This window comes from Desmodus rotundus, chromosome 6 (assembly GCF_022682495.2).
Source record: "Desmodus rotundus isolate HL8 chromosome 6, HLdesRot8A.1, whole genome shotgun sequence".
In the NCBI taxonomy this organism is placed as follows: Eukaryota; Metazoa; Chordata; class Mammalia; order Chiroptera; family Phyllostomidae; genus Desmodus; species Desmodus rotundus.
The window spans coordinates 92,884,164-92,911,199 of NC_071392.1; the positions used below are offsets into that span (position 1 = coordinate 92,884,164).

General features: G+C 56.8%; 1 protein-coding gene across 4 annotated transcripts in view; it reads left to right on the forward strand.

The window, feature by feature from the left end:
- Window positions 1–5,392: 5,392 nt before the first annotated feature.
- Window positions 5,393–27,036, forward strand: part of DNAJB6 (DnaJ heat shock protein family (Hsp40) member B6) — a 38,434-nt gene continuing 16,790 nt past the window's right edge. Inside the window, exons 1-8 of one of the 4 annotated variants that reach the window (XM_053926314.2) lie at window positions 5,393–5,578; window positions 5,994–6,107; window positions 14,398–14,486; window positions 16,689–16,798; window positions 18,643–18,699; window positions 19,296–19,409; window positions 21,000–21,104; window positions 21,655–22,458. In XM_053926314.2, the coding sequence (XP_053782289.1) occupies window positions 14,422–14,486; window positions 16,689–16,798; window positions 18,643–18,699; window positions 19,296–19,409; window positions 21,000–21,104; window positions 21,655–22,004 (801 nt within the window). In that variant the 5' untranslated portion in view covers window positions 5,393–5,578; window positions 5,994–6,107; window positions 14,398–14,421 and the 3' untranslated portion in view covers window positions 22,005–22,458. Of the gene's footprint in view, window positions 5,579–5,993; window positions 6,108–6,849; window positions 7,629–14,397; window positions 14,487–16,688; window positions 16,799–18,642; window positions 18,700–19,295; window positions 19,410–20,999; window positions 21,105–21,654; window positions 22,459–26,791; window positions 26,924–27,036 lie in introns of those variants that run through there. The other 3 variants (XM_053926313.2, XM_053926311.2, XM_053926312.2) reach the window with 3 other exon arrangements.

Consider the following 27,036-nt stretch of genomic DNA (forward strand, 5'->3'; position numbering starts at 1 on the left):
TGGTCAGGGCCCTTCACATGTTAACTCTCCTCTCCCACCCACCTGCCTCTTCCTCTTGATTACCCCACATCTGTAAGGCAGCCCCTCCTGGTTACACACCTCAACATCGTGGAATCGAGTTTCACTTCTCCCTTTCCTTCACCCCAGTGACTCCAATGGTGCACGGATCCTCAGTCTTGTCCTTTATCCCCAAAGGCAGTCACCCTTTCCCTCTGTCGTCCAATAAAATAATTTGTGTCTCCTAATAAAGTGCCCGAGACAAGTGCAGCTCCCCGCCCTTCACCTCACCCTGCCCCTAAGGACCCCAGGTGGTCCCTGGTCCCTGTGATGTTCCCTCCTCAGCTGCTCCAGCCTGCTGCCTGGATCAGAAACTGAAACCCCACCACTCCATCCATTCCTCAAAGCCGCCCAGGTAAGGCCGGGCTGTAAAGGTTGGTAAGCATTCTTGAAGACATGGGACCTCTGGAAAGGAATGAGAAAGTATGAGATGGGCACTTGGTGATGCCCCCTCTCTGCTCCTGGGTGCCTCTGGACCTGGGGTCCTCCTGCCCACTCAGGCTCTGCTCCTCCACCCCAGGCCTCGGCTCCCGACCACCTCCTTCGGGTAGAATTGAAATAACTTTGGCAAAGATTCTCTTCCTGGAAACGAAATCGGTTGCCTTATTACACAGTCTGCATCTGTCCCCTCTAGGCTGTGTAGACGGCCTCACCTTTGCCAAATCAGAAAACATTTTTCCTTCTGAAATAAGAACCGTGTTGCCACCCCTAGAACGTGGGAAAGGTTAAGTTTTAAAAATAGTACCTTTATCTTTTTTCTTTTTTGTTGTCTTGGCCATCTTTGGAAATGTTTCGTCCGTCTGGAATTCTCTGCATCCATGCAGGGCCTCAACTGTTCACCCATTATTTTCCAAAACGCACATAAGATTTGCCTCCTGTGGGAAGCTTTCCTTCACCCAAGTCCCCTCCAGTACTGGAACCTCAGTCCTCCTTCCTGGACCCTGAGTTCCCTCTGGGGAAAGGAGTCCTGTCGGGACCCCTGCGGGGTGCTGGTGCAGGACAGGTGTTCAATACGTGGTTTTTTTCTTTTTTAAGATTTTACTTATTTTCTAGAGAGGGGGAGGGAGGGAGAGAAACATCAATGTGTGGTTGCCTCTCATGCGCCCCACACTGGGGACCTGGCCAGCAACCCAGCCAGGTGGTCTAGACTGGGAATCGAACCCATGACCCTTTGATTCACAGACCAGCATTCAACCACTGAGCCACTTGTTCAATGAATAGATAAATGGAGATAAATAAGCCTGTCATGCTTCGACCTCTGACCCCTCACACCCCACCGCTACGAAGTTCTGAAGGAGCTGTGTGCCATTCATGGTTTCCACTTTATAAAAATGATTTCGCTGGTTTTGAAAAGTAGAGATACATAACAGGAATATATTTATATGTAATGCAAAACTTCAAACAATACATAAAATCAGAGAGAAGAAAATAAGCAGCACGGGGAAACCTATCTCCATGAGCCACTTCAACAACCTACTGCATGAGCCCCCAGGTGTCCCCGCGGATGAGGCTAAGTGGCAGAGCAAGCGTCTCGGACTTAAGGGCTGTTTGGTACAGAATATTTTGGAGAAACTGCAGACGCAGGAGACGCTCTGGAAACCTAGTGGAAGTTCCCCCTTTTCAGGGAAATTTACCTCCCTAAGGGTAATCTCTGTTGGGAGCGGCCCCCCCCCCAGCAGCCCCCCTCTGCGCCGGAAGAGGGGGAGGATTCTGAATCTCAGGAATCTCTTGTTGAGGGCGAAGGCTGCCCCTTGCATTGTTTCTGTTAGAAACGTCCACACCTGTGAGAATTTTTATGAGTTTATTTGACCCAAACTGATGACAATTGCCATGAAGCAAAATAATCTCAACAGATTAAGAAAATGCTCCGGAGAACGGCTGTCTTGCTCCTTGTTTTACACATAACCTTGAATGGAGGAGGCGAGGCATCAGGGGTGGGATAAAAAATACAAAGGATAGACACTGACTTCTTTCCCTGGTCAGTGTGGGAGAGTTAATGATCAATGATTAACGTGATCACAATAACAATGAGGACAGTTGCGGTCTCTGCTCTGGCGGGAGTCGGTGCCCTGAGGGGTCCAGGGGGGAAAAAAAGAAATTACCCTGACATTCCAAAGGTGAGTTGTCACAGATGCAAAAGGACAGTAGACAGACTCTGTTAGGGTAAAGACTGACCTTCATCTGGGAAGGTACCGGTTTAGGACTGGGCGACCTGCCTAAGCTGCTCTTGGCTGGAAAGCTCCCATTTCAGACCGTCCTGTGGGGTTACTGTCTGTCTCTGTGTGTGTAAGGCTGCCTCGCAGGCCTGCCCCGAGCTGGTCAGGTTCAGTGCGTGGCCCCTTTTTCGTCCGCTTGTACTCTGCTTTTCCTGGTAACAGAGCTCCCCGCTACCAGTGGGTTTCTTTCGTCTGTGCTGGGAGTTTACCGCATTTCCGTGGGCGCTTCCTGTGCGCAAGGTATTCCCGCCAATAAACTGGTGCACGTTCTCCTTTATCAGGAGGGTGACGGGAAAAATATTTTCCTCCATACAGTGGATGTGTGTGTGTTCCATATACTTACACACACACATAAATGAATACAGTTTTACAAAAGTGGGGTCCCATTATACCCACTATCTCCATAATGTATCTAGGCCCGATTTGATGTCAATAAGAAAGAGAAAACAAATTACATTGTTACATTCCTGACCTGCGTGACATTTCCTGGTAAGGAGGAACTGGTTATCAGCAGAGCTGTGATCCAGAACCTCTTATCTTTTCCTTTCTTTCTTGGTTCCTGCTGTTAAAAAACAAAACTCCATGGAATACATTTGAAAAAGATCTGATTGGCTTTATTTTAAGCAATTCACGAATCAGGCAGAATCCCATCCAGCAAGTCAAAGGGTGTTCAGAGGTGCCGCACAAAATGGAAAAATTTTATCGAGATTTAATTGGTGGGAGAGTGAAGCAAAGAAGCAAAAGAAAAGAAAGGGCTAATTTTAGACCAGGGCATCATCTTTGGGGGTGAAGGGAAGAGCGAGGGTTCCATCACTTCCATCACGCAGCTGGTCCTCACAGCGGATTACTTCCTTAGCCAGAAAGTTCCAGACTGCCTGATTAAGAGCGTGTTTCTGGGACAGGATGAAGCAGCACTTACTCAGATCAGGTATTATGTCTAGGTTTGGTAACAGGGGCTTTAGCACAAGTGAGGCCATTTTGGGCCTGGAGTTTTCTCTCTCACACAGCATTTATTGTCTTGGGGCAAATTTCTAGAAACGTCATCCTTGGATCAAAAGTGAATTTCACAGTTTGATAAAAATTGCTGGACGGCCGTCCAGAAAGGACCTTTGCCCGAGCTCTTCCTGGCCTCGTGGACGGGCGTGGCAGGGTGTGTGCTGGTGCCTGCCCTGCTGGTTCTCACATCACCTACACGTTTTGCTGGAGAGAAGCCGGGCCTTTTACCAGTTTCCCAGAGGGGCATCGACACAGAACAGCTCTTATTTCCTGAGTGGGTGCCAGGCACCGAGCAAAGCACATCCAGTTAACCTTCCCTCTGGGGAAGGTTAGTCTCCCTAACTCTGTGGTCTTCCACTGCCTGTCCACAGCTCTCTCCGGGGTCAGTGCCTGGCTTCCCCGACCACCAGGTAACCTGGGAAAGTCCTTGGCCCAACCTCGGCCTCCACACGGGCCCAGCCACCTGTCCATCTTCGTCTCTCTAACCTCAGTTCAAAACTTCTCTCCTGTCGAACTGACACATTCACGTTCCCTAGACGGACTTCGACAATCACTGCAATTTTAATCATTGCAGTTCCAGCTCTGGCTCATGTAGCTCAGTGGATTGCATGCTGGCCTGGAAAATGATAGGGTGCAGGTTTGACTCCTGGCCTGGGCAGATGCCTGGGTTGGGGATGTGTGAGAGGCAACCACGTATCTCTCACACATTGATTGATCTTTCTCTCCCTTTCTCCTTCCCTACCCCTCGCTCTGAAAAATAAATAAAATCTTTATTCTTAAAAATTATTTTATTTTCATTTATTTTTAGAAAGAGGGGAAGGGAGGGAGAAAGAGAGGGAGAGAAACATCAATTGGTTGCCTCTCACTTGTCTCCAAGCAGGGACCTGACCCGCAACCCAGGCACGTGCCCTGACTGGGAATTGAAACGGCGAAGTTTTAGTTCACAGGCCGGTACTCAATCCACTGAGTCACACCAGCCAGGGCAAATACAGAAAATCTTTTAAAAGAATTACCAAATCCTGGTGGTTCCATGTGAAGTGATCTTCCTCTGAAGTAGGCTTTCCAGTAGCACCATCTGGGCTGATGCTAATTTTAGAATAAATCCCTACTCTTATCTTGAAAGAGCTTGTCTGTGGTTTTGCAAGGAGTTCCTTAAATATCTCCATGTCATTTTTCCAGGATATTTGCTCCTCTGCTCTCTCAGAATACCGCGTGCACTCATCGGGTCTGGGCCTTGCATGTACTAGCCGTTTTTTTCTGTGATACGGTTCACTGCACCGGCAGATGTTTTAATACATGTTTCACTTTTTGGAGGGAGGAAGTTATTTGTGGCTAGCCTACCACTTACTATTTAAAATTCATGTGTCCCGGCTGTCTGCTTTTCAAGATTAGCTCACACTTGCTGCAGGGACTTACTGAAAATGCATAATGTCACCTGATAGTACTGTCAACACTGGAAGGGAAATAAAACTGTCAACCTGCTGGCAGATATGGTTACAGGAGACAGTGCCAAACTGTGCGTGTATCTGAATGAAATTCCAGTCTGTGCTGAGATTATCTTCGGTTTTATCATGAGATGTCCACACCCAAACCAGATACTGTTATTCCTTCCTTTCCACCAGGCATTTATCAAACCTACTAAAAAAACAGGGAATTTATTCAGATAAACTAAAATTCTTTACCTAACTGGTCATCTGCTAAAAACTACAGAATTCTTACAACGAGGGTTCAGGAAACATGATAAATGAATACATACAGTATAAAGCAATCTTTTTTTAGGGGTGCAGGACAGAGGATTAAGAGGAAAAAGTGGGATAGCTATATAGCATAATCAATAAAATATACTAAAAAAAACTCCTTTAAAAATATAAAGCGATTTTATTTTTATTTCCCAGCTCGTGGACACACCGTCTATCAGGTGTACAACACGCTAAGCAACCTTTTGTTTTTGAAGTAGGTTAGGCAGCCCCGCGGCTCCCTGAGCGTCCCTGCCGCGGGGAGGCGGCTTATTCTCAGCCTTTGTGCTCAGGAGCATGAAGTGTCCGGGGCTCAGAGGAGTGCGGATCAGGTGCTGTCAGCTGAGCAGGGGGCGGCGAGTCGGCGCACTGCGACCGGCAGCGACCGCGCACAGGGTGCAGCGGCAAGGGCACAGCAGCGCTTCGCTTCCGCGGGCGCGATTAGGTCGCGCGCGGCGCTCGGGGTCAGGTGGGAGGCTCGCAGTGGGGATGCGTCCCCGCTGTGCGCAGGGACCACCGCACTGACTTCCTGCGGCCTGGAGACGGCTTTCAGTCCATTCCCACTATCCCAAGGTCAGAGTGACAGCTTCCAGCGCCACCCCACTTCCATGGGGTCAGGGGTCACGGCTTCCAGGGGGACCCCCAGGCCAGGGATCCTTCTTTAGTCTCGCCTCCCCGCGCACCCCCCCGCGCGGGCCTCCAACGTGGTAGCCATGCTGACACGGCAGGCGCGGGGGCGGCGGGACAAGGCCGGGGCGCCGGACACTGAGACGAGGGCCCCTCTCCCGAGCGCCCAGGGCCTGGATACCCGGCAGTCTCAGGGGCGGGGACTCGGCCGGAAGCTGCGCTGTTCTGGCGCCGCGCGGCCTGGCTGCCGAGAAACTTCGGGAAGGCAGCAGCGGTCTGAGCGCATGCGTGGCGTCAGGCCGGGCGGAAATGGATCCGCCGCGCCGCCGACGCGTGACGCACTTCCTGTTTGTTGTTGCAGAAAGGAGAAAGGAAAGCGCGAGGAGCCGCTGTCGTCCTCAGCGCCGCCGCTCAGGAGACGAGGAGACCGGGCAGCCGCCCGCCGCACGTTCCCGCCGCCGGCTCCGCGTCTTGGGTGAGGGCTGCGCTGGCGCCCGCGTATGGGGGGCGGGTGAGGGGCCGGTGTGGGGCCGGGGCTGCGGGGCCGGCGCCGGGTGCGGGGCCGGGACTGAGGGCCGGAGCGCGTTTCGGAGTGCAGTCGGTCGCCCTCTCGCCCGCCCCCGGGGGCCCGGCCCGCGCCGGCGGTTGGGGTGGGGCTCGTGCGGGCGGTGGGCCGCTGGTCCGGGCCTCGTCCCGGTCCCGCCGGCGCGTCCCTCCAGGAGCGTCCGGGGCCCTGCAGCATCAGAGGCCGGTTTTCCTTCTTTTCCGGGTCCCGCGGACGCCTCTAGAGCAGGAACGAGGTGGGTGAGCCCCGCAGCGCGCCTTGCGGGTCCCGGGCGGCGGGCCGAGGGGACGCTTCCAGAATCCTCCACCGGCTGTTAAAAGTTTCTCCGTGAGCAAAACGCTGGACTTTCCCCTAAAAGTCCCAGCTCGCGTTGTTTCCCTTCGGGATCCGCAGCTGTGTCTGGGGCTGAGGCTCACACCAGTATTGCCCGAGTACAGAAAGAACGCGAGAAGTGCAAACGACCCACGTCGGGTCGTCTCGGAAAAAGCTTTCGGAGCCGGTGGGGCTGCTCGTCCGACCCGCCCGCGAAGCCGCGGCGGGCAGGGCCCGGGGGCGCGGGAGCCGCTGGCCCCCCCTTCCAGGTCCCACGCTCACATTTCAGCTGGGGATTCGGAGTCGGATTTGGTGGCTAGAATCTCTTAAAGTAGCTGATTTAGTGGAAAAGTTAAATGACCCAAGGGTGGGGGCATCGGTTCTTATTTGAATTTATTTGCTGATTGTTCTTAACGTTTAATCTCACTTAAAAACTAATGGTGAAGATCAAAAACGTTTTAAACAAATTTGTACCTTTTCCCCTTCCCATGTCCCTCAGGCCATCCCGCCCCGTGGTTCTCGGGGAGGTTTAATCCAAGTTTTCTTGCTTCAAAGACGAGACTTATGCTCCTGTGGGGTGGGGCTTGGCAGGCTCCGATGGGAAGGTGAGAGCGCTATGTCAGGCCTCCGACGCGCCGGTAGGTTTGGGGAGATTCTGAGATGCTGCTGAACCTGACTTTGGGGAGGTGTGGGCGACTGATGGGAAGTGTGGGGAGCCAGGGTGTAGCGGGGCGCTAGCTGCAGGTGAGAGGAGGGGTGTTAAGTGAGTTCCGAGCTCTGTTCACAGTGTAAGGTTTTTTCCTGTCTTTTTGGGTTTAAAAGTGGTGGATTTGGAAGGTGTTTCTGGCTGCAGGCCAGGGTGGGGCAGGTTGAGTAACACTGAACACTGAGTTAGGGCAAGGGAATTCCAGCCTGCCGCCTGCAGCTGAGCGGCGGCTGTAGTGTTCCTGCCGGAGCAAACCCATCATTTTCAAGTGCTGGGACCGAGGGGCGGACTGGAGTGCTTTCTCTCTTGAGCAGGGCCGTCCGGGCAGTGACACGGTGTTCGCCCCGCACACTGAGCCGCCAGGGGTGGTTGCGCTGATCTCTGCACCTTCCAGTTTTAGAGAATAAAGCCTGGTGAGTTGTTTCGAATTCAGTTTTTTTAGGGAGGCTGGTAAGGGGACCCTGTCACCGTAGTTGGTCCCTGTCCCTTGTGGGGGGCCAAAGATCAGCTGCTGGGGTGGTTAATACTTCCGACGGTGACACTTCTGATGCCTGCTGTGGGGAGTAAGGGCACATGGTCAGCCTTTGTCTTTGCAAGTTCATACTTTAACAGGATGACAGAAAACTATTTCTTTTTGACTTTTCACATCTTTGTAAGGGAATCTAGAGTGGAGGGTGGTGTGTGAAAAACCCGGTTTGGTTTACGTTTGTTGGGAGCGCCGCCTCGTGGTGCGGGGTAGGGACTGCAGGCTGGATAGAGAGGGGGGCGGGGGGCCGCGGCCGGTGGAGTGGGACGGATAGATGCTGCGCTTCTCCTGGAGTCGCGCTTGAGAGGACTTCCACCTGGGGGGGGGGGGGCGGGCGGTGGCGAAGAGAACAGCAGAGTGGGAAGTGGTGATGGGGGTGGGGTGAGAAGACAGTTTCAAAGCCTGGTTGGAGAGCTGACTGGGTAGGTCAGGTAGTCAGAATCGTGATGATTTTATTATGTATTGATTGTAAGCTGTTTTTCCGAACTTTATATCTTTAGGGGGATTTAAAAAAGTCATAGCTGATTCCTTTGGTTTCACTTGCCTACCTAAGAAGTAAATTTTTTTAAAAAAAACTTATTTTTAAGGTAGGGAGATTAATTTCTCAAAAATAAAATCAGCTACATTTCTGAGGTTTGCAGTGTATTTGAAAGCAGAGAAGATGCTCTCTTTATAGCCTTGACCCTTGGTACCTTCTGTCTTATCTAGGTATATTTTGGTTTTCTCTTAAATTTTTTTACCTTCTCTAAATGAAAAACCGCGGCATGGCTGTGAGGCGGTAGAACTGTTGGTATTCCCAAACACTCCAGCTGTCTTAGGGTCCCTTTTATTGCCCCTCCCTCCCCCCAGCGCTTTCCTCTCTGACAGCCACCTGTTAGCTCTGTACGGGTCTCTCTCTGTTCTCTCTCGTTTTTTAGGCCCCCATATATGTGAAAGCATATGGAGACTGTGCCTGACTAAATTTAGCACTGTGCCGACTAGGTCCTTCGGTGTCACTCTTGATGGCCGAGTGAGAATTTGCTTTACCTGTGACTACTGTGCCCCTTCACCTGGGGGCGGACACTTAGGTCATGTCCACATCTTGCCTGCTGGGTTCTTAGGCTCAGTGGCAAATGTCCGTGGTCTTTGGAAGGGTGATTTCCTCAGACAGAATGTGACTTGGTACCCTTTGAGATTCTGGCCCCACCGTTCCCACAGAGGCACAGAGGGTTTGCCTTCCTATCGGTGTGTGGTGCCCGGCAACCCTGCACATTCCTTCAGGGTGAGTCTCGAGTCTCTCTTGTGTCCTTTGTGTCTGCGGCCTTGTCCTGAGCCAGAGTGCTCAGAAAGGACTGGTTGACTTGGGTCCTTCCTGACTGTCTGCTCCCTTCTGCAATTAACAGTGGAACCCAGAGTTCAGGCAAGTTGGGGAAATACACGTACGACACGTGGATTAGTTCACAAGTACCAGAGATAGAGCACTTGCCGGTGCGCCCTGTTTCGTTGTGACGAAAGGAATCGGCCCTGGCTGGTGTGGCCCAGTGGATGGAGTGCCAGCCTGCGAACCGAAGGTCTCCAGTTCGATTCCCAGTCAGGGCACAGGCCTGGGTGGCAGGCCAAGTCTTAAGTGGGGACTGCGGGAGAGGCAGCCACACATTCGGATTTCTCTCCTCTTTCTCCCTCCCTTCCCTTCTCTCTAAAAACCATAAATAAAGTCTTAAAAGGAGTCTGGTAGGTGTAGTGGTCTCCATCGGAGTCGCACGGGCGATTCTCTTTCTATGTCTCAGGTGTTTTAGGGGATGCTGTGTGAGAACAAAATGTTTAGGCAGTTGATCTGCGATAAGGAATGACTGCTTAAGTCGATTTTTTGAGTATCTTTATTTACTTGGGGGGAATGGAGGGAGGAAGGAAACGTCCCTGTGCGGAAGACACGCCCATCACTTGCCTCTCCTGCTTCCCTTCTGGGGACCTGACCCGCAACCCAGCATGTGTCCTGACCGGGAATTGAACAGGTGACCCTTTGGATGGCAGGCCGGTGCTCTGTCCGCTGAGCCACACCAGCCACGACTGCCTGCTTGCTTCTTCATTGGTTTCTCCCTACCTGTGTGTTCTGGGAAGTCATCAGGTAACGGAAGGGCACCTGGGAAGCTGCTCCAGGATGATCACTTCTTGCCTCCTTCCATTCCAGTAGTACTGTCACAAGTTAGCTTGGTGCCACTGCATGAATTAACACTTGAAAACTATTTATTTTAGTTAAACTTGTCTCTTTTCTGGCTTAATAGAAGTATTTGATTTGCCGGTTTTTAAGTTAAAGGTAGGAAACGTCTACAATGGACGTAATGACCTTTTGAATGACGTTAGTTATTTAAAACAACCTACCACGAGTAAAACTCAGGGTGGGTAGTAACGAAAGGCTTTCATGAGGAAGGGGCTTGTCCTCAGCCTTGTTTTCCGTGGAGTGTCATGTATGGAAAGGAGGTCAGGAGTGTGTTGTTGTTTTGCAGGCAGTGAGGTTTCTTCCATTCTAGATTGAGAGCTGTGTGAGCAAGGCCTTGTAGGTGGAAAGACCATCACTTTTGTCCAGTAACACCTTGCTTGGAGGATGGGGATCTGTGACCTAGAGGAGCAGCCGCCTCAGCATGCAGAGGCGTCTGAGCCCCTTCCCAAGCCATAGGGGTCGAGGGTCATGTGTGGCAGTCCTGTGGCAGGTGGGCTGCAGGAAGCTTCCTTCAGAACCCGGAGGGCGGGAAGGGGAGCGAGACCGAGACACTTAGGGATCCCATGCAGCGCTTCCCAGCACTTCTCCTCCCGGGACGTCCAGGGAGGGAAGGTCGTGATGGTGGTGTACTTCGGGAGAGCAGGGCCCTTTTTTCTCAGAGGCTTAGGAAGAGTGCCGTAGACTTGCCTTACTCAGAACTGTACCTTCAGGAACTCCCTAGTGATAAGCGTGTGAGTGCAAGTACTAACGGTCTAGGGCACCTGTAATCACAGAAGATGTGCGAGCTGATGGGGCTTCGGGAGCCAGAGCCTTCTGTTCCAGGTGTTGGTGCGATGGTGCCCCTCCCGTGGGGCAGGCACCGGGAGCAAGTGGGCACAGGGACTCCAGGACTCGTCCAGGACTCCTGCCCGCTGAGGAGCGTCCGGGGCGCTCGTATCCCCGTGTGTGGTTGGTTGTGAGGCTTGTTTGGAGAGCTGCGTGTTGGACGGGCAGGGGTGGGCCCTAGGAGTTAGAGAGGGGCACTGTTGGCCTGCAGATTGGGAAGAGGGGCCATCCCCCTTGGTGGGTCATCTGCGGTGCGGGCAGGCTTCTCTGCTCGAGTAGCCTGTCCCTGCACTGGGCCACAGCTGCAGTGGCGGAGGGCAGCGCGGCTGAACCAGAACTCTGAGACGAGAGGCATGGGCCCGTTCGTGGTCACCAGGGAAGGCCTGTTAGGGGTGTGGTGTCCAGCAGTGAAGCTGTGCCACCACACTTGGTTCCTCCTGGGAAGTGCACAGGAAGCTTTGGGTTCACAGTCTAGGTGAGCATGTGCCTCTGCCATCTGAAGTGCTTGGTGCTTGTTTAAAATGCTGGTTATAATGCTGGGTGAAACAGCCTCTTCTGAGCAGGCCCAGGAATCCACATTCGGACAAGCTCTGTTTTTCAGACCGCCTCCTCTGTGTGCCATTTCTGTGCGCGCCCCTCCCCGGGCTCTGGGGCACTCGCATGCCGCCGTACTCGCCTCCCAGTCTGGTGCCTGGTCCGCCTGCCCTGAGTCGCGAAGAGTCCTGAGTCCCCGAGAGTCCTGTCGTGGAAGCAGTGTCTTGATGTGGCACTTTTTCCGGCCCTGGCAGCATGTGACTGCAGTGGGCACCCTGTGTCGGAGTTGGGACACGAGCACACACAGCTTATGGCTGGTTGCCACGGGTCTCAGCAAAGTCTTTGTAAGGTTTGGTCAAAAAAATTCAGAAAGGCACCAGCCAGATGGAAAAGGTCCAGGGCTGTGCACCAGCCATTCTTGGGGAGCCCGTGAGTGCAAAGCAAGGCCGGGGCCGGCAGATCAGCTGCGGTCACCGTTGGAGAGCCAGCCCAGGTTGGCGACAGGTTCTGTCGGCTGGGACCCCGGAGGATGATAGTACCAGGTGGCTGCGATGGGTGCAGCCTCTGGACCACAGGGGTGCGGCATCGTCTTGAAAACAGATGGGAGCGTGTTTTGATGGTGAAGAGGGCAGCTTGCACTGGAGTGCCGGGGGCTGTCAGCTTGCCACTGTGGTGCAGCCCGAGGGACATAGTGGTCAGCCCTGGACAGACAGGGTTCAGGGCCTCGGGGGTCCTGGGAGAAGGGAGGACGGGACAGGCAGCAGTGGCCACCCGTGCTCAGACTGGGCTCCCACGTTGAGGGCTCTGCACCTGCCAGCCAGGAGTGGTGCGCACTGTGCTCTCCGCCCGCCCGTGGGGCCTTAATAGGTATCCGGCCTGTGAGTCGAGTCATTTCTGAACTTGCCCTGCCAGTTCCTCAGCCTTGAAGGGCGTCTGCAGTGTAAGCTGGGCTCCCGGATTTTTGGTTTGTGTTTGCACGTTTTCAATTTTGATAACTTAGGTTTTTTTTTAATTTGACACTTACATGTAGGTTGGAGGTGTACATGTTTGATATATTTATATTTTGCAATATGATTAACTACAGTAGTTCACCTAACACTTTTATCGTCTTACACAGTTACGTTTTGTGTATTTTTTAAAAAAAGATTTTATTTATTTTTGGACGGAGGGGAAGGGAGGGAGAAAGAGAGGGAGAGAAACATCAGTGTGTGGTTGCCTCTTGCGCACCCCTTACTGGGGACCTGACCCGTCACCCAGGCATGTGCCCTGACTGGGAATCGAGCCAGTGACCCTCTGGTTCGCAGGCAAAGTGCTCAGTCCATTGAGCCACACCAGCCGGGGCAGATTTCAGCCGGGCGCAGGTGCCTGGGGAAAGCAGGTTCCTGACTGCTCTCCCACCCACCAGGGCCCTCGAGCCCTCGCCTCACACCGTGCATGGACGTGTGGGCTCCAGCACAGCGGGACGCTCTTTGCTGCTGTTTGGATGAACCCTTACCTGTTAGGTCAGTTAGGAGTAGAAAAGACAAGTTTATTTTCATCATCCTCTTCCTGACGCGTCCTGACCACGGCGTTTCTGAGCCATGTCGTTCCCCTTCTCTCTGAGCTTTTACCATGTGCACGCAGGCCTGCTGCTGGCCGGCGCCTCTGCTGCGGTCGGAGGGCCTGCACTGGGGGAGGTGCCACTGCGGAGCTCGGGCTTAGTGGCTGCGCACGGGGTGCGCTTCATCTCGTGACACCCAGCGTGGATGTCTTCCTCCGCCTCCTAGTAGGAAGGTGTTTTTTCCTCTGGCTTAGAGGATGTTTTTCTCTTTGGTTTTTCCGAAATTTCAACATGATGGGCCAGGCGTGGTTCTGGTGTGAACCTGTTTGGTGTTCTGGTCGTCCCGGAGGAGCGGTTTGCGCTCTGACATTGACGGGGGTGGAGGGGTGCGGTGGGGCTGCACTCTGACCGTCCGAAGGCTGCAGATGGCTGCGTCTGCTTCTCTTCTCCCTTCGGTGTTCCCGTTCTGGGTGATGGCATCTTTTGAAGTTGTCCTGTTTCCAGTCTTTTCTTCCTTTTTAAAAAAACTTAAAACACGTGTTGATTTGAGTGAGAGACACCGGTCTGTGGTTGCACTTGCTGGTGTGCTGTGGGCTGAGAAACATGGAATGTGGTGCTCTGAATGGCAGCTTTGTAGTCCTGTTGCTGGGTTTGTTCCTTCCAGTGTTTTCAGAAATACTGTGTATGCTCTTAAAGTTGTCCCTGCTGTTGCCCGTTGGCCCCCCTCCGCCCGCCTGGGGCCCCCATCCCCACAGGCAGTCCCCGCCCCGTGGTTCATGCCCGCGGGCCACTCGGCTTGTTAACCATCTGAGTGTAGAACCCTCACTGGTGCGTTGAAGGCTGTGTGCTCTTCCCTGAGTTCCACTTTATTCGATCGGTCCAGTCGATAGGCTGTCACCAGACAAGGCCCCTCTCCCTCCTGGGAGATGGGAGGGAGAGCTGTCTGCGGTTCCACGCTGTGTCCTCTGGGCGGGACGCGGTGCTTGCCCAGTGCCTGGCACGGGGGCGCCCTGGAGGCACAAGGTAACAGAAGCCCCGGAGCATGGGCAGAGGCGGGAACGCAGGGCGCTCCCCAGGGCCCAGCCGGCTGCACTCAGGCGGGCGCTGTGTCTCTGCGTCAGTGCTTAGTTTGGGTCGGTGACTGTCCCTGGTGTCCTGAGAACGCTGAAAACACGCAGCGCTGGACTGTGTAGTCAGGGGCGCTGACTTCGTTCCCCTGAGATTGTCAAATGAAACACGACCTCAGCCAACACAACAATAGTCTGTTGTGAGTGAATCAGAACTACACCTATTTTTGTGGTCAGATCGGAAAAACAAAAAACTTTCCGGCGCGCTGCCGCATTTTAGTAGTTTATGTGCCACAAGATGAGAAAGGTTGGAAATCACTGGTTTAGGTTATTATGAGGCTTTTCGGAACTTTCCTTTTTCACATCAAGAAGGGTCTTAGGGCAGGAGTCCCCTTGGTCTCTGCCAGGGCTGCAGCCTGGCGACATCATGGCCCCTCCCTCCCCACGCCGGCCCAGCCTGCGGTGCTGTGCTGACCACGGCTTCTGCTTGCAGGGCCCGCCAGCAGCCTGTGGAAACATGGTGGACTACTACGAGGTCCTGGGCGTGCAGAGACATGCCTCGGCGGAGGACATTAAGAAGGCGTAAGTAGCTGAGTGTCCACAGTGAGGAGCCTGCGCACTGGCCCCGGGTACTTGGGTGCTGTGTGTGCCCGTGGCCACTGAGCCGGCCAGCTTTGTCTTCAACCTTGGCCCAGCCTGGGGTGGGGGCGGGGGGTCACATGGTTCCCTCTGTCCCTGGCATTGGGGCAGTGGATTCTGTTTGCTGGAGGTCGCTCCTGGGGATGTGAGATAATCCCAGAGCCCTGGCACTGGGCTTGGAGATGCAGGCGACCTGGCCCAGCATCCTTGTGAGGGTGCTTGGACCCCTGCTGCCGGAGGCCTGGCCTGTGCCCAGGGCCTGGCCCGTGCCCAGGGCCTGGCCCAGCAGAGCTGCATCTCCATTCATTAGATGGTGACAGTAGAGCAGGTCAGCAGAGAGATGTCCCTGCGTTGGGGCCTAGCTGGAGACAAAAATAAGGAAGCCTGGGAGAGTGGGAAGCAGGTTTTGGGACCCACTTTCTCATGAATTCCCAAGGAAGTCTCTGCCACTGGTCTTGGAGAGTCAGCAGCTAGAAGGGAAGGGTGTTTGAACCAAACAGTTTGTTCTCAGAGACAGACGCAGAGCAGGTGGTGCACTGTGCTGGGCTCACCTGAAGCTGCCTGAGACCATGCCTGTGTCACACCTCGACCAGGAAACTGCGGGGAACCGTCACCAGCTGGCTGGGGGACGCTTCCCTGTGTCATGCTCACAGCTGGGGAGAGCCCGGGGCCGCGGAGAACCTTGTTCTGCTCTGGCGCACACTCTGGGCCCGTAGGGCACCCCGAGGGGGAGGCCCGCCCACACGGGGTCCGGCGCAGCCCCAGAGGCGCAGCGGTCTGTAGGGGGCATGGGGTTTCCCCACCACGGGCAGCACCGGTAACCACACACTGACAAGCTCCATTGCTTTTGCAGAGGAAGGAAGAGAGACGCATCGATAGGTTGCTTCCCATACATGCCTGACCTGGGGATTGAACCTGCAACCCTTGGGTTACGGGATGAAACTCCAGCCAACTGAGCCACACCAGCCAGGGCTGGCCTCACTCATTTGTTTGTGCACTCCTTCGTTATTAAAAGATAGGGTTTTACAAAGTGGGGAGGGAGGGAGGAAGAGGGTGAGAAACATCGATGTGTGAGAGGAACACCTATTGGTTGCCTCTCTCGTGCCCCCAACTGGGGACCTGGCCTCGGCCCAGGCATGGGCCACGAACGTGCGCCTGCAGGTCACAGGCTGGCGCTCAGTCCACTGAGCCACACCTGCCAGGGCAGCCTCATTGATTTTTAATGGGTGGTGCTCCTTCTTGGAAGGATGTGTACAGTGACCAGGGAAACTTCATTTGTGGACAGAAGTCACCCCCCATGTCTGTATCTTGGGCTCTCCCCCGGGGGCCCTCCCACCTTGCTGCTGCGGCACTGGTGGGAGCCTGAGGTTCGGCGGGTGCTCTGGCCCTGTGGCCTGGGCCCCTCCCGGGGGGCACGCACACACACGTCCTGCTCTCGCGTGGTCCCTCTCGGCAGGGCTGGCAGCCAGTGCGGGTGGGGTCTGCCCCTGCGGGGGTGCGGGTGAGGTGCACCACTGTGGGCCCCAGCTGCAACCAGCGGTCAGTGAGGTCAGCCGAGGTCACACTCTGAACCACCGCAGTGCTCCTTTAGGACCTTGCCAGGTGTCCAGAGGTCCCTGTGCCCCTCTGCCCAGACTTTGAGGGGTAGCCATTCCCTGGTCAGCAGTCCCCATTCACTGTCCCTGTCAGGAAAGGCTGTGCACACCTAACTTCCTAAGAGGACGCTTTGAATTTAAAAAGCACATGGTTAATTGTCCCCTTGGAACAGAGTGACCTTGGTCATAGACTGGTGAGGCCACAGTGGGGTGGCTTTGTGAAAACCTGGAATATGGGACCTTCATCGGGTTGGGAGTGGGCACCGCCTCCTGCCCAGCGACCAGGGCCACTCTCTCTGGGCATGTCCCCTGAGTGCACGCGGGGGCCTCGGACGTGGTGCACTATCCTGCCTCCAGAGGCTGCTCTGCTTCATGCCCCCTGGGTTTCAGAGCTTGTGCATGTGGTTCTGGGGCGCGGAGATTTTGGGGACAAACCAGCGCTGACCTCACCAGCCTGGGGCTCTGAGAGCCATTTTCTTGCCTCCTCGTGTTCCGAGCCTGCTGGGTGCTTGGACTCAGCTGTGATCGCTGCCCTCCCACTCCTTTCCAGGTACCGGAAACTGGCGCTGAAGTGGCATCCAGATAAGAATCCTGACAACAAGGAAGAAGCAGAGCGGAAATTCAAACAGGTGGCTGAGGCCTACGAGGTTCTGTCCGACGGTGAGTGACCTGTTGGGTGGGGCTGGGCCTGGCCCGCTGCCTGCAAAGGAAGTCTCTGGCTCTCTTCTGGAAGACTGGACTCTTCGTCGGTGCTCTTTGTGGGTGTGCTGGGGTGCCCAGGTGTGCGCGGCTCCCCCCCTGCGGCTCACTGCAGCACCGCCGAGGCCACCGTTCTTGCCCGTTGACCCCCCCTCCCCCCCAGCTCATGCATGACTTGTAGCTCTCGAAGGACTTCCTCAGTTCCCGGCAGAGGAACTGTGTGCTCAGGCGAGGTGGAGACTCAGCAGGGCTTGGGTCCCCGACCTGGTTTCGTGAGCTGTGAGAGCCCCGCTGTTCCCCAGGTCTGGTCCGCGGTGCTCGGTGACGAGAAGACCGCGGCTGGGTTCTGGACTAGGGAGGACTGACCGTGTGGGTCTCGGGGAGGAACCTGGGAAGCCACTGCGCCCACCTGGCAGGTGGGGACACTGGGTGGGTGAGTGGCTGACTCGTCCGCCCCAGGGTGGCTGCTGCTCCGAGAGTGTGTGGGTCAGGGTCACTGCTGAAAGTCACTGATGCTTTGGGACCGAGTGCCCTGTGGCCATCACTTATGTCAGCGGTCACTAACACATCAGTGCCCTTGTTGTCCCTGTTAGCCTGTCCCTCCTGTGTTTTAAAGGGCAGCTGGGTGTCTTACCGCATGGGCACTCGGCTCCTTCAGCAGCGAGTGAGCACGGGCGCCTGCAGCCTCTCCGGTCTCGGACTGAGGCTGGGCTTCTGAGCCCGACTGACCGGGAACACTGGGGACACACGGCCTTGGGGTTCTGAGCGTGTGGGCATGTCCAGGCCAGGCCAGAGGAAACACTGAGTGCTGAGCCCAAACTTGAACGTCACAGCAAGACAGCCTGTAAATGCCCATCCACACACAGTGCTGCCTTTTTCTTTTTCTTTTTTTTTTTTTGATGGAGCTGCTTTTTTCCTGGTCTTTCAAGCAGCCTGCAGCCTGAGCCGGTGGCTGGGCGTCTCCTCCAGGGAGCGTCTGGCCTCAACAGAATGCTGGGTCCCAGTGCTGGCTGTGGTGGGGGCCCGGGTGGCGCTGTCCTGCTCCTCCTCCCCTGGGGGGTCGAGGGGGCAGGACCGTTGGATGGCCGGCCGGGCCGCTGTCTTACAGGGTGCGGGCCTGCGGCTCCCTGGCTCACTTTCCTGCTTCCTGTCCACGTGCCTCCGCCTCACAGCGAGGGATAGAAACCTGTGATTTGGTGGTGTGGTTTTATGTAGCCTGTGGGCTTTACGCAGTGCAGTGAGGTTTTAACTTTTCTTAGATTTTATTTTGTAGTCAGAGGGGTCGGGAGGGAGAAGGAGAGGGAGAGAAACATCAATGTGTGGTTGCATCTTGTGCGCCCCCTACTGGGGACCTGGTCCGCAACCCAGGCATGTGCCCCACCTGGGAATCAAACCGGCGACCCTTGGGTTTGCAGGCGGGAGCTCAACCCACTGAGCCACACCAGCCAGGTGAAGTGTTTAACGTTGATCATCACATTTTAACTTTCTAACACGGGACCATTTTCTGAGATTTTAAGGGGAGAGGTGCTCACACACTCTCTGTTCCCCTTTCATTTAGAGTGCGGTCGCCCAGTCCTTACTGCTGACTGTGAGCACTGACCACTGCTTGGTCTGTCCGCCTCTGAGTTTCTGACAGTCCACTTCGTACTGTGTTCTCTCCCATCACCGTTTCTCCCCTCCGTACTCTCCCACCCCCTGCGCTCCACCTTGCGTTGCTCTCTGACTCACAACTTGGAGTCCTCTGTTCACATGCTTGGTAGGGAAAGGAGCTTGGTCTTTGCTCACTTTTCTTTTTAAATTCACAGCTAAAAAGCGGGACATCTACGACAAATACGGCAAAGAAGGGCTGAACGGAGGTGGAGGTACGTGTCGGGTTTTCTCTGGTGACACGTCTTGACGGGGTGGGGAGGAGTGTGTGAACTGTCGTGGACATGGGAGCGCAGGGCAGCGTGGAGCCGGGACGGGGCTGGGAGTGGACGGATGGACGGCATTTACGAGACGATGTGGGAAATAGCGTAGTGGGAGTTTGTGCGCCCAGTCCAGTGTCCTCGGGGATTACAGATAGAGCCCATCGGAAACTGAAACCGCCACCTCAGGTGGCGAGTGAGATGGGCGAGCTTTAAGTCCCTGTCCGGGGTGGTGGGCCTCCCTGTGGCACAGGCACACCTGGGCGTCCGTGCTCCCCACTTGCCCCAGGTAGGCTGTGGGTGTGGGCACCAGGGGTTTCCTGAGGGAGGAGCTGTGTGCTGAGCGCATGTCCAAGGCCGGGAGGGAGGAGGGACACCCGCGTCGAGTCTGGGCGCTGAGGGCACCGGCAGCCCCGTCAGGGCGGGGTGTAGGCTTGGACTGTCAGGGCCTCCGGGTTTTGAAGTAGCGCAGGGCCTGGGTTTGCAGACGTTTTGTGGACGAGGGGCTGCGTGCCTCATGCAGCACTCTCAGACCAGCTGTGCCCATGCAGGTGGGAGTCACTTCGATAGCCCGTTCAGCGAGTTTGGCTTCACATTCCGGAACCCAGAGGACGTGTTCAGGGACTTCTTCGGTGGAAGGGACCCGTACTCCTTCGACTTCTTTGGTGAGTTCCCAGCCTGGGCTGTGGCCCGCTGGTGTCCCCCGAGGCCCAGGAGGGAGGACGAGCAGGCAGCTCTCCCGTCACCGCTGTGTCTTGGCACGCAGCCCTGTGTCTGAGCAGCTTGGCCCTGAAACGCCTTGTCCTCTTTTCTCGAAGATCTTTCTGAGTTCCCAGCTCGCACAGTAAAGTAGCGAAGGTTTCTGCGTGTTCTTTCCACTGTGAAGGGTCCCGATGAGCTTCCTTCCACCGCCCTCAGTGCACAAGCGGTCAGGACATGGGTGTCAGGCCCGGTGTGACTCCGAGTGCAGCGAGTGTCACGCAGGTTCTGGTGGAAAGCCGAAGACCCGCAGCCCCAGTGTGGGGAGCCGGCCTCTCTGTGGCACTCTGTGTGTGTGTGGTTGGCTGTCCCCGTGCAGCGCGGGTCATGCCGCAGTCTGTGGGAGGAGCCAGCTCCAGGCTGTTGCTGGATTGCGGGATAGTGGCAATATCCCCACAGTCTCGTCTGCTCGTGCCCACGCGTGTCTCGGAAGAGGCGTTGTGGGCACGCTGGCAGCTGGCTGAGGCAGGGGCATCTGGGTGCAGGGCTGGGCAGTACCTGCACACCCTCGGGAGGGACGTTGAAGAACAGCTCTGTCTGCAGACACATGGGGACCAAGGACCTGCTCCTCGTGTTGAGGGCGGAGTGACCAGCTGCTGTGTGCAGAGGGTGCGGGGCCTTCTCAGTTGGGTGGTCCTCGCGCCTGCTCTGGGTGACAGAGGTTCAGAGCCACTGCCTTGCTCTGCTGGGATGTGGCCTGACTGTGAGACAGTGGCCTGTGGAGGGCAGGTGTCTGTTGGTGTGCGTTTGCGAGCCTTTCCCCCGGCAGGCGGAGCATGGAGGGCTGAGCAGAGCCGCGTTCCCGCGGTGTGTGGGGCTGGGTTCTTTCGGGAGACGCAGCCATGCTGACTGCTGTCCTGAATCTAGAGCAGGTGTGGGTGGGCTGCCTGTGAGTGAGCGTGCTTACCTGCCCCGTCCCGGAGTCCTCTCTGTGTCTCAGGACAGTCCGTAGCGGACCCCAGGTGTGGGGTTTGCGGAGCTGGGGGCACCCTTTCTGTGGGGTGGGCCTAACCATCTGCTTTCTTGGGTGTGGGGTCCTACGTACACAGGGTGGAGGTGGCTGGGAAGGAAGGACTTTCTGTGTCGAAGGTACCTGCAGTGTGATTTATGTCACGTGGTTCTTTCAAGGCCAGAGTGAAGGGAGGAGGCTCGCCATGGTGAGTGTGGCCAGGTTGTGCTTCTCTGGGGAGAAGTCTTGGCAGGCTGGCCCAGGCCACCTCACTGAAACAGGTTCCCATGAGCAGCTCCTTCCACAGCACAGACTCACAGAGAGGACAGGTGGATGTGGGTGAACACGGGGTACCTCCTGTGGCTGCAGCTGTTTACACCTGCTTTTCCCATTTGGGTGGCTGTGTCCTCTGGGCCTCAGCCCGTTGAGGCGGGGCTGACCCTGCTGCTTTTCGGATGTGGGCCTGCCTCTGGGAGGCGGTGCGCACGTGGCCCCACCATTCTCATACGTGCTGCGGCGGTGACGCCTCTCCCGCCCGGCCTTGCAGGTGTCCTAGGAGGCTTCCGTTTTCAGGCTGTCAGCATCTACATGCAGGAGGAGGAGCTGCTCCCTGGTGACCGCACATGCGGCGCAGCGCCGTGGCCTGCTGGCGGTACGTGGGCAGGGCAGCGACTGCCTGCCAGTCTCCATGGGTCATGGGGTCACGGTCTGGTATGAGACCCTTCGAGTTGACGTTGCTGTCCCACAGAACATAGAGTCTCGGGTGTGGTAAAGACTTCCCAGGCAGAGCAGGGGGTGATGGGTGCTGGGCAGATGGTAAGCAGTTCTGTGCCCGAGTACCAGGTGGTGAGGATGGCCCTGGCATGCAAGAGGACTTGGGCTGAATCTGAGCCCAGCTTCTGAGGCTGCCGTCGGCCCCCGGGAGCAGGGCACCAGCCTGAATCAGGACCCTCTCAGCATTCACTCACCGGTGCGGGGCTCTCGCCCAGCTAGGTCACAGCCGTGCACACTGTGGGACCAGCTGGGGCGGTTCCAAGCTGGACTCCCTTGCATTCCCACCTCGGCCAACTCGAAGCCCCACCCCGTGCCCGAAGAGCTCGTCTGTTCCTGCCTGTTCCCTTCACAGGGTTTCCGTAAGCGGGACGGCCTGTGGGCGCGGGACGCGGCCCCTGTCATGTAGTGAGCCTCCCTTTGCCTCCCAGGGTTCGAGGAGGCTGAGCTGCCTGGGGAGGAGCTGGACTCGCCGATGGAGGACGTCCTGAGTGTGGGGAGCAGTGACGCGCTGCAGGTGGTCTCCAGCGAGGAACTCGAGGGCTGCAGCACAGGGGAGTCGAGCGAGGAGGGCTGGGGCTGGGGCCAGGCCGAGCTCCCGAGAGAGGACCTGAAGTTCACGTCCAGCGAGGAGGGCGAGGCCAGCCTGGGGGACAGCCAGGGGCTCAGTGGGGACAGTGAAGGGCTCAGTGGGGACAGCGAAGGGCTCAGTGAGGACATTGAGGAGCTGTTGAGCGAAGACAGTGCCCTGGAGCTCGAGGTGCTGCTGGCACACCTGTGACCACATGGTTGGCCTTGAGGGCCAGCCTCGGCGAGTGTCGCGTGAATAAAGAGTCTCTACTACCGCTTTCTGGTTGGAGCAGCCCTTGGTCAGATTCGGCGCCGTCGTGGTGGCCACTGAGGACACGGGCGGGCAGGGTTCTTCCTGGGATCAGAACCACCGTGCTGGAGGCTGGGAGCCCAAGGTCAGGGCCTGAGGGGGGTGGCTGCGAGGGAGCGTCCCCTCCAGGCCTCTCCAGCTTCTGGTGGCCTCAGTGCCTCCTTGGCATGCACGTGTCTGCACACTCTGTCTGTGTGGTGTGTCTGCCCAGACTTACCCCTGTGTGTGACTGTAGCGGGGGAGGCCCCTTGCTGCCCACTAGCAGCACAGCTGGGCCTCGGTGCAGCCTGGGACGTGGTCTTCCTGACCACTGGCTGTCAGCTCCGGAGCAGCGGGCTGAGACCAGGACAGGGGAGGGACGGGGGAGGGAGCTAGCACCCAGGAGTGACTTGTGCCGGTGGTGTCCTATCTGTGACTAGGTGCTAGCTCACTCTCCACTGGAGGGTGGCGGGATGAGACCCTTGGGCCGAGGGGAACCTTGTGCGGCCCTGGTTAGGATCACTTCCAGTGAGACCCAGGGGCCTCTGTGGGGGGAGCAGCTGCCCTGCAGGTGTCCTCATCTGGGTCTCTCAATGGGGCGGGGTCAGTGCTCTGGGTGAGCCGATCTTGGACAGCTGCAGCCTGGCTCTGGGGTGCGGAGCTGGCCCTGGGGGGAGTTGCTTCTCACCTGAGACTCACTGAGACGGTGCTGGTGGAGGAGGGGGCTTTCCAGAGCGGCTGTGGGGCGGGGGGGGGGGGGGGGGCGGGCGTTGTGCTGCTGCTTGGCTGTGTGTCAGTGTGGACTCAACGCTCCCTCGATACCACACTCCCCACAGAGCAGGGAAGGGGGTGGCCTCTCGGAAGGTCGTTCCTCCTGAGAACCGGTTGGTTGGTTCCTAGGCTGTGGGACCTGCAGGGGGCGGCCCAGCCCTCTGCTGTTTTGTGCCCCCTAACCGGAGCCAGCACGCACCCCGGTAGGCAGGTCCTCACCCTTGTGTGCGGTTTGTGGGTGGCCCTTGGGTCAGTGTGTCACGAGTCTCTTACGGGCCTCTTTCTCTTTTCGGTCTGGTGGAGTTGTGGCCCCTGTGACTGAGGGTGCTGCTCCCTGCTGGGAGGGGGCGGGAGGCACTTTGGTGGCAGGGACACCCATGAGATGAGACCCACTGCGCTGTGGCCCCCTGTGAGGTTGTTTCTGGGGCCCAGGTCACGGACCGCGCCCCCGGGGGTACATCTGGTCCCAGAGGACGGGCCCTTGCGACTGTGCGGGAAGTGCTCGCTTGTGAAGGAGCAGTCGTGTGGGAGCCTGACAGTGGGAGCACCCTCTGCTGAGTGCCCGGCGCCCCCCACTGCGGGCTCACTGGGGAGGCCCCCCACTTCCAAGCCCATTCTCCCAGGGGTGCGAATTTGATGGCTGCTTTCTTAATTTGCTGCCGTTTCTGTTTATTTCGGAATCTTTTCGAATAGGTTTTCTGCTTCTGGATATGCAGGCTGTCGTGTTCTCAGATCTGAGGGTTAGTGGAGGGCTGTGACCCTGGTTTGTGGGGCTGGGGTTAGCTGGGAGACCTCCATGTGGTCTCTGGGTGCCCTCCTGACGCCTTCAGGCCCCGTTTGCAGTCCGGGGCTCGAGGGACCGGTTTTCGGTGTTGTGTGCGGGGTGTCAGGCAGGCTGGGATGGGGACTGGGGGTGAGCTGCTCTCTGAGACCCTGTGCCTGGGCAGAACTTGGGGAAACGTACATATGTGGGCAAACGTTCGTGTTCTGTGCTCCTTTCCCATACTGTTCAGACGGATGTATTTTTGTCGGAGGTGGTCCCCCCATCTGGGGGGTGTGTCCTGAGACCCCCAGTGGGTGCCAGAGAGCAAAGATGGAACCAGACTGTGTGTGGGCTGTGTGTTCATTTCATTTTTGCACACACACACCTGTTCGTCCGTGCGTGGAGTGTTGTCTGAGACTAAGCACCGCAGACGCTAGTGGTGGCGGAAAGTGGAGCTGTGACCACAGCACGAGCACGGACTCACACAGTGGGCTCTCGGCGTCCCTGCTGTTGGGTGCGCAGCGCAGCCGCGCTGGGTCGAGGGCTCATCCACATCTGAAGCGGGATGGAACGAGATTTCGTTATGTATTTCTGAACAGGTCGTGATTTAAAGCTTGTAAATTCTTTTTGGAATTTTCCATTAAAACGTTTGGGTTGTGATTGACTGCTGGAAGCACACCACCGAGAGCAGACTCTCAGCCACAGGGGCCGCCTGCAGGGGCTGAGCTTCGTGTTCTGAGCAAATAGCAGGTTCACGAAGTCTCAAAGATGGGCTGGATGCAGGCTGCATCAGACAGGGGCGTGGAAGAGAGGAGTCGCGGTGTGGTCCTGCTGGTGGGAGCAGGGCTGTGTCTCAGGACACACAGGGCAGTTGAAGGAGCACAGACCTGCCTGTGGAAACTGGGAGTGTGACCGAGAACACTGGTCTGGACGTCCAATGTCTGTGCTGGGCTCTCCCGACAGCAGCAGGGCTGCTCTCTGTGCCTCCGTCTCTGCTGCCATCTCTGTAGTCATGTAGCGCACGGGACTGGCTCCCTGGACCACGGAGATGGGTCGGGAGCTGCAGAGCTGATGTCCCACTCCATGCCAGAGGCCCCTGGCCTGCAAGAGCCACAGAGCTGAAGGCAGGAAGGCCGGCCTTTGGGTCCAGCTGCCCCTTCTATGAATGGGACAAGGCCCGCCCACATGGGAAGGGCCGTCAGTTCTGCTCAGGCTGCTGGTCTGAGTGCTGGCCTCATCCTCAAGCCCCTCCCCTCAGAATCCCCCCCTGCAGCCCTTAAACTGGTGCGACCCTGGGGGTACAGCTGGTGGGGGACAGCAGCCGCTGCCTCCTCCCAGTGCCCCCCTCGCCATCCGGGCTGGGTGGGCATGCAGGAGGACTTCCAGCATGTTTGGGTACTCACGTGTTACTACAGTTGGTTTATGAAACCTCAAAGTACAGTATTTGCTCTTTTGAACCTTAAAAGCAATAGAATACACGGGCTCGGGGTGAGACTCGGGGACGCAGAAGAGAGTGGAAAGGAGGGCGCACAAGTGACCTTGGCCTTGCTGCCAGGGGAAGGCACAGCTGAGGCTCTTTTCAGGCCCCTCGGCTGCTCCACATGCGTCACGCTCTCGTGTGCCTGTGAGGCGTGATCACGCTGTGGCCGGCACAGGACCCGCTCCGCCTGTCTCCCGTGGTGGGGGGCAGGTTGTCGGCGGTCCTCGCCGGCAGTGCTGTGGGGGGCTCCCGTGGTGCAGTGGGTTCTCACCTGTTTGGGCCGAAGTGATGTCTGTCTGTCTGTTTTCTTTTTTTGGAAGTACAGTTGTTGCTAGGTTGAGGGTTTTTAAACTGTTGTATTTGGTTTTGGGGTTGAAGATTTAAAAGCTCGTGATGTATAACACTACCCCCTTAAAAGGGCAAACCCCAGTGAGAGCCAGTGATGGGAATCTCCTAGTAAGGATTCGTTTAATCTCCCAGCAGCAGCTTTTAACATCATTGTGACGTTAAAAATGTGTTTCTAATAGTTACCGTGACAGTTACAAGGTATACTTTGATTTTCAGGATTAACATTTGTGACTTTAATATTTGAATGTCTGTGTTAAAATCCTACAAATACCTGAATTGTAGAAAGTCACATTTAGGCTGTATAGTATCAGCAGAAAAATAAGCAAGATGTATTTAGTTCAAATACAAGAAAACAACCGAAAAGCAACTGACCTTGCTCACACACTCCTGAAGCAGCCTCTGCAGGCGCTTCTGCAGAGGGAGGTTTTGTGGCGGGAGCCTCGGCTCAGCACAGACGGCCGTCCCAGAGCCTGTGCAGGTACTGGGGCACCCCGGAGCATGCAGCCGTGCGTGGCAGCACGAGGTACCGCGGTGTGCAGGGCCTCGCGCTGTGGGGCCTCGCGCTGGGGACCCCCGTTCCTGCCCCAGTGCCGGCCCCCCACTGCCCGTGTGCAGAAGGGCCGGCTCCTGTGGTCTCTGATGGGCAGCTTTCCTCCCCCCCCCCCCCCCCCATGCACGTCTGTCTTTCTGTCCATCAGGATCTCTCTTTTTCTCGTGAATTCCTATTTTCCTGGGAAAAACCTAGTGCTGATTAATGTAAAGAACTTCAGTGGAAGCTCACTGACCACCAGACAGCTGCAAGCTGCAGGGCTGTGCCGCCTTGCATTTTCGGGGGCAGCGGCTGTCTCGGGCAGTGAGGTGCCTGGCCGTGTGATGGTGTTGGGAAGCGTGGTGCAGGCTGGCCCCTGTGGTGCCCATTTCTTCAGTGTTGACTCCGCTGCTGCCTTCAAACACAGTTGTGAGACGCCACGTTTCCAGGAACGTCGGCGTTCTCAGCCCAAGGCCCGGAGCCCCCGGTCTCCCTGTGTGCTGCAGAGGCAGCGTCGAGTAGGCCCTTCCTGGTTTGTGCTGGAGAAGGCTGCCCACGCTCTGTCGAGCGCACATTCTTGCGTGCCTGTGCGTGGCCCGTGCTGGCCTCACGCCCCAGAGCCTGCAGTCTGAGGCTGGGAGGGCGGCTGTCCGTCTGTCCCAGGGCACGTGGCTCTGGGTGGACCCTGCGATGGCGGGGGGGGGGGGGGGGGGGGGTCACTGCCTGGGAGAAGGATTTGCTGCACTGCCTCGCCAGCCCCCTTTCCCCGTGGCAGCTGTCCCCCGGAGCAGTGTCTCACCGCCTGTGTTTCTTCACAGAAGACCCCTTCGATGACTTCTTTGGGAACCGGAGGGGCTCCCGCGGGAGCGGGAGCCGCAGCACGGGCTCCTTCTTCTCCGCCTTCAGTGGATTTCCGTCTTTCGGAGGAGGCTTTGCTGCTTTTGATACAGGTATCAACTCCTCCAATTTGATCTCTGGTGTCTGAACAGAGTCCGGCTGGTGGACTGCACCCGCTTCACTAGGGGAGGTTGGAATGCGCACCTTCTGGTAGAACAGACCTGTG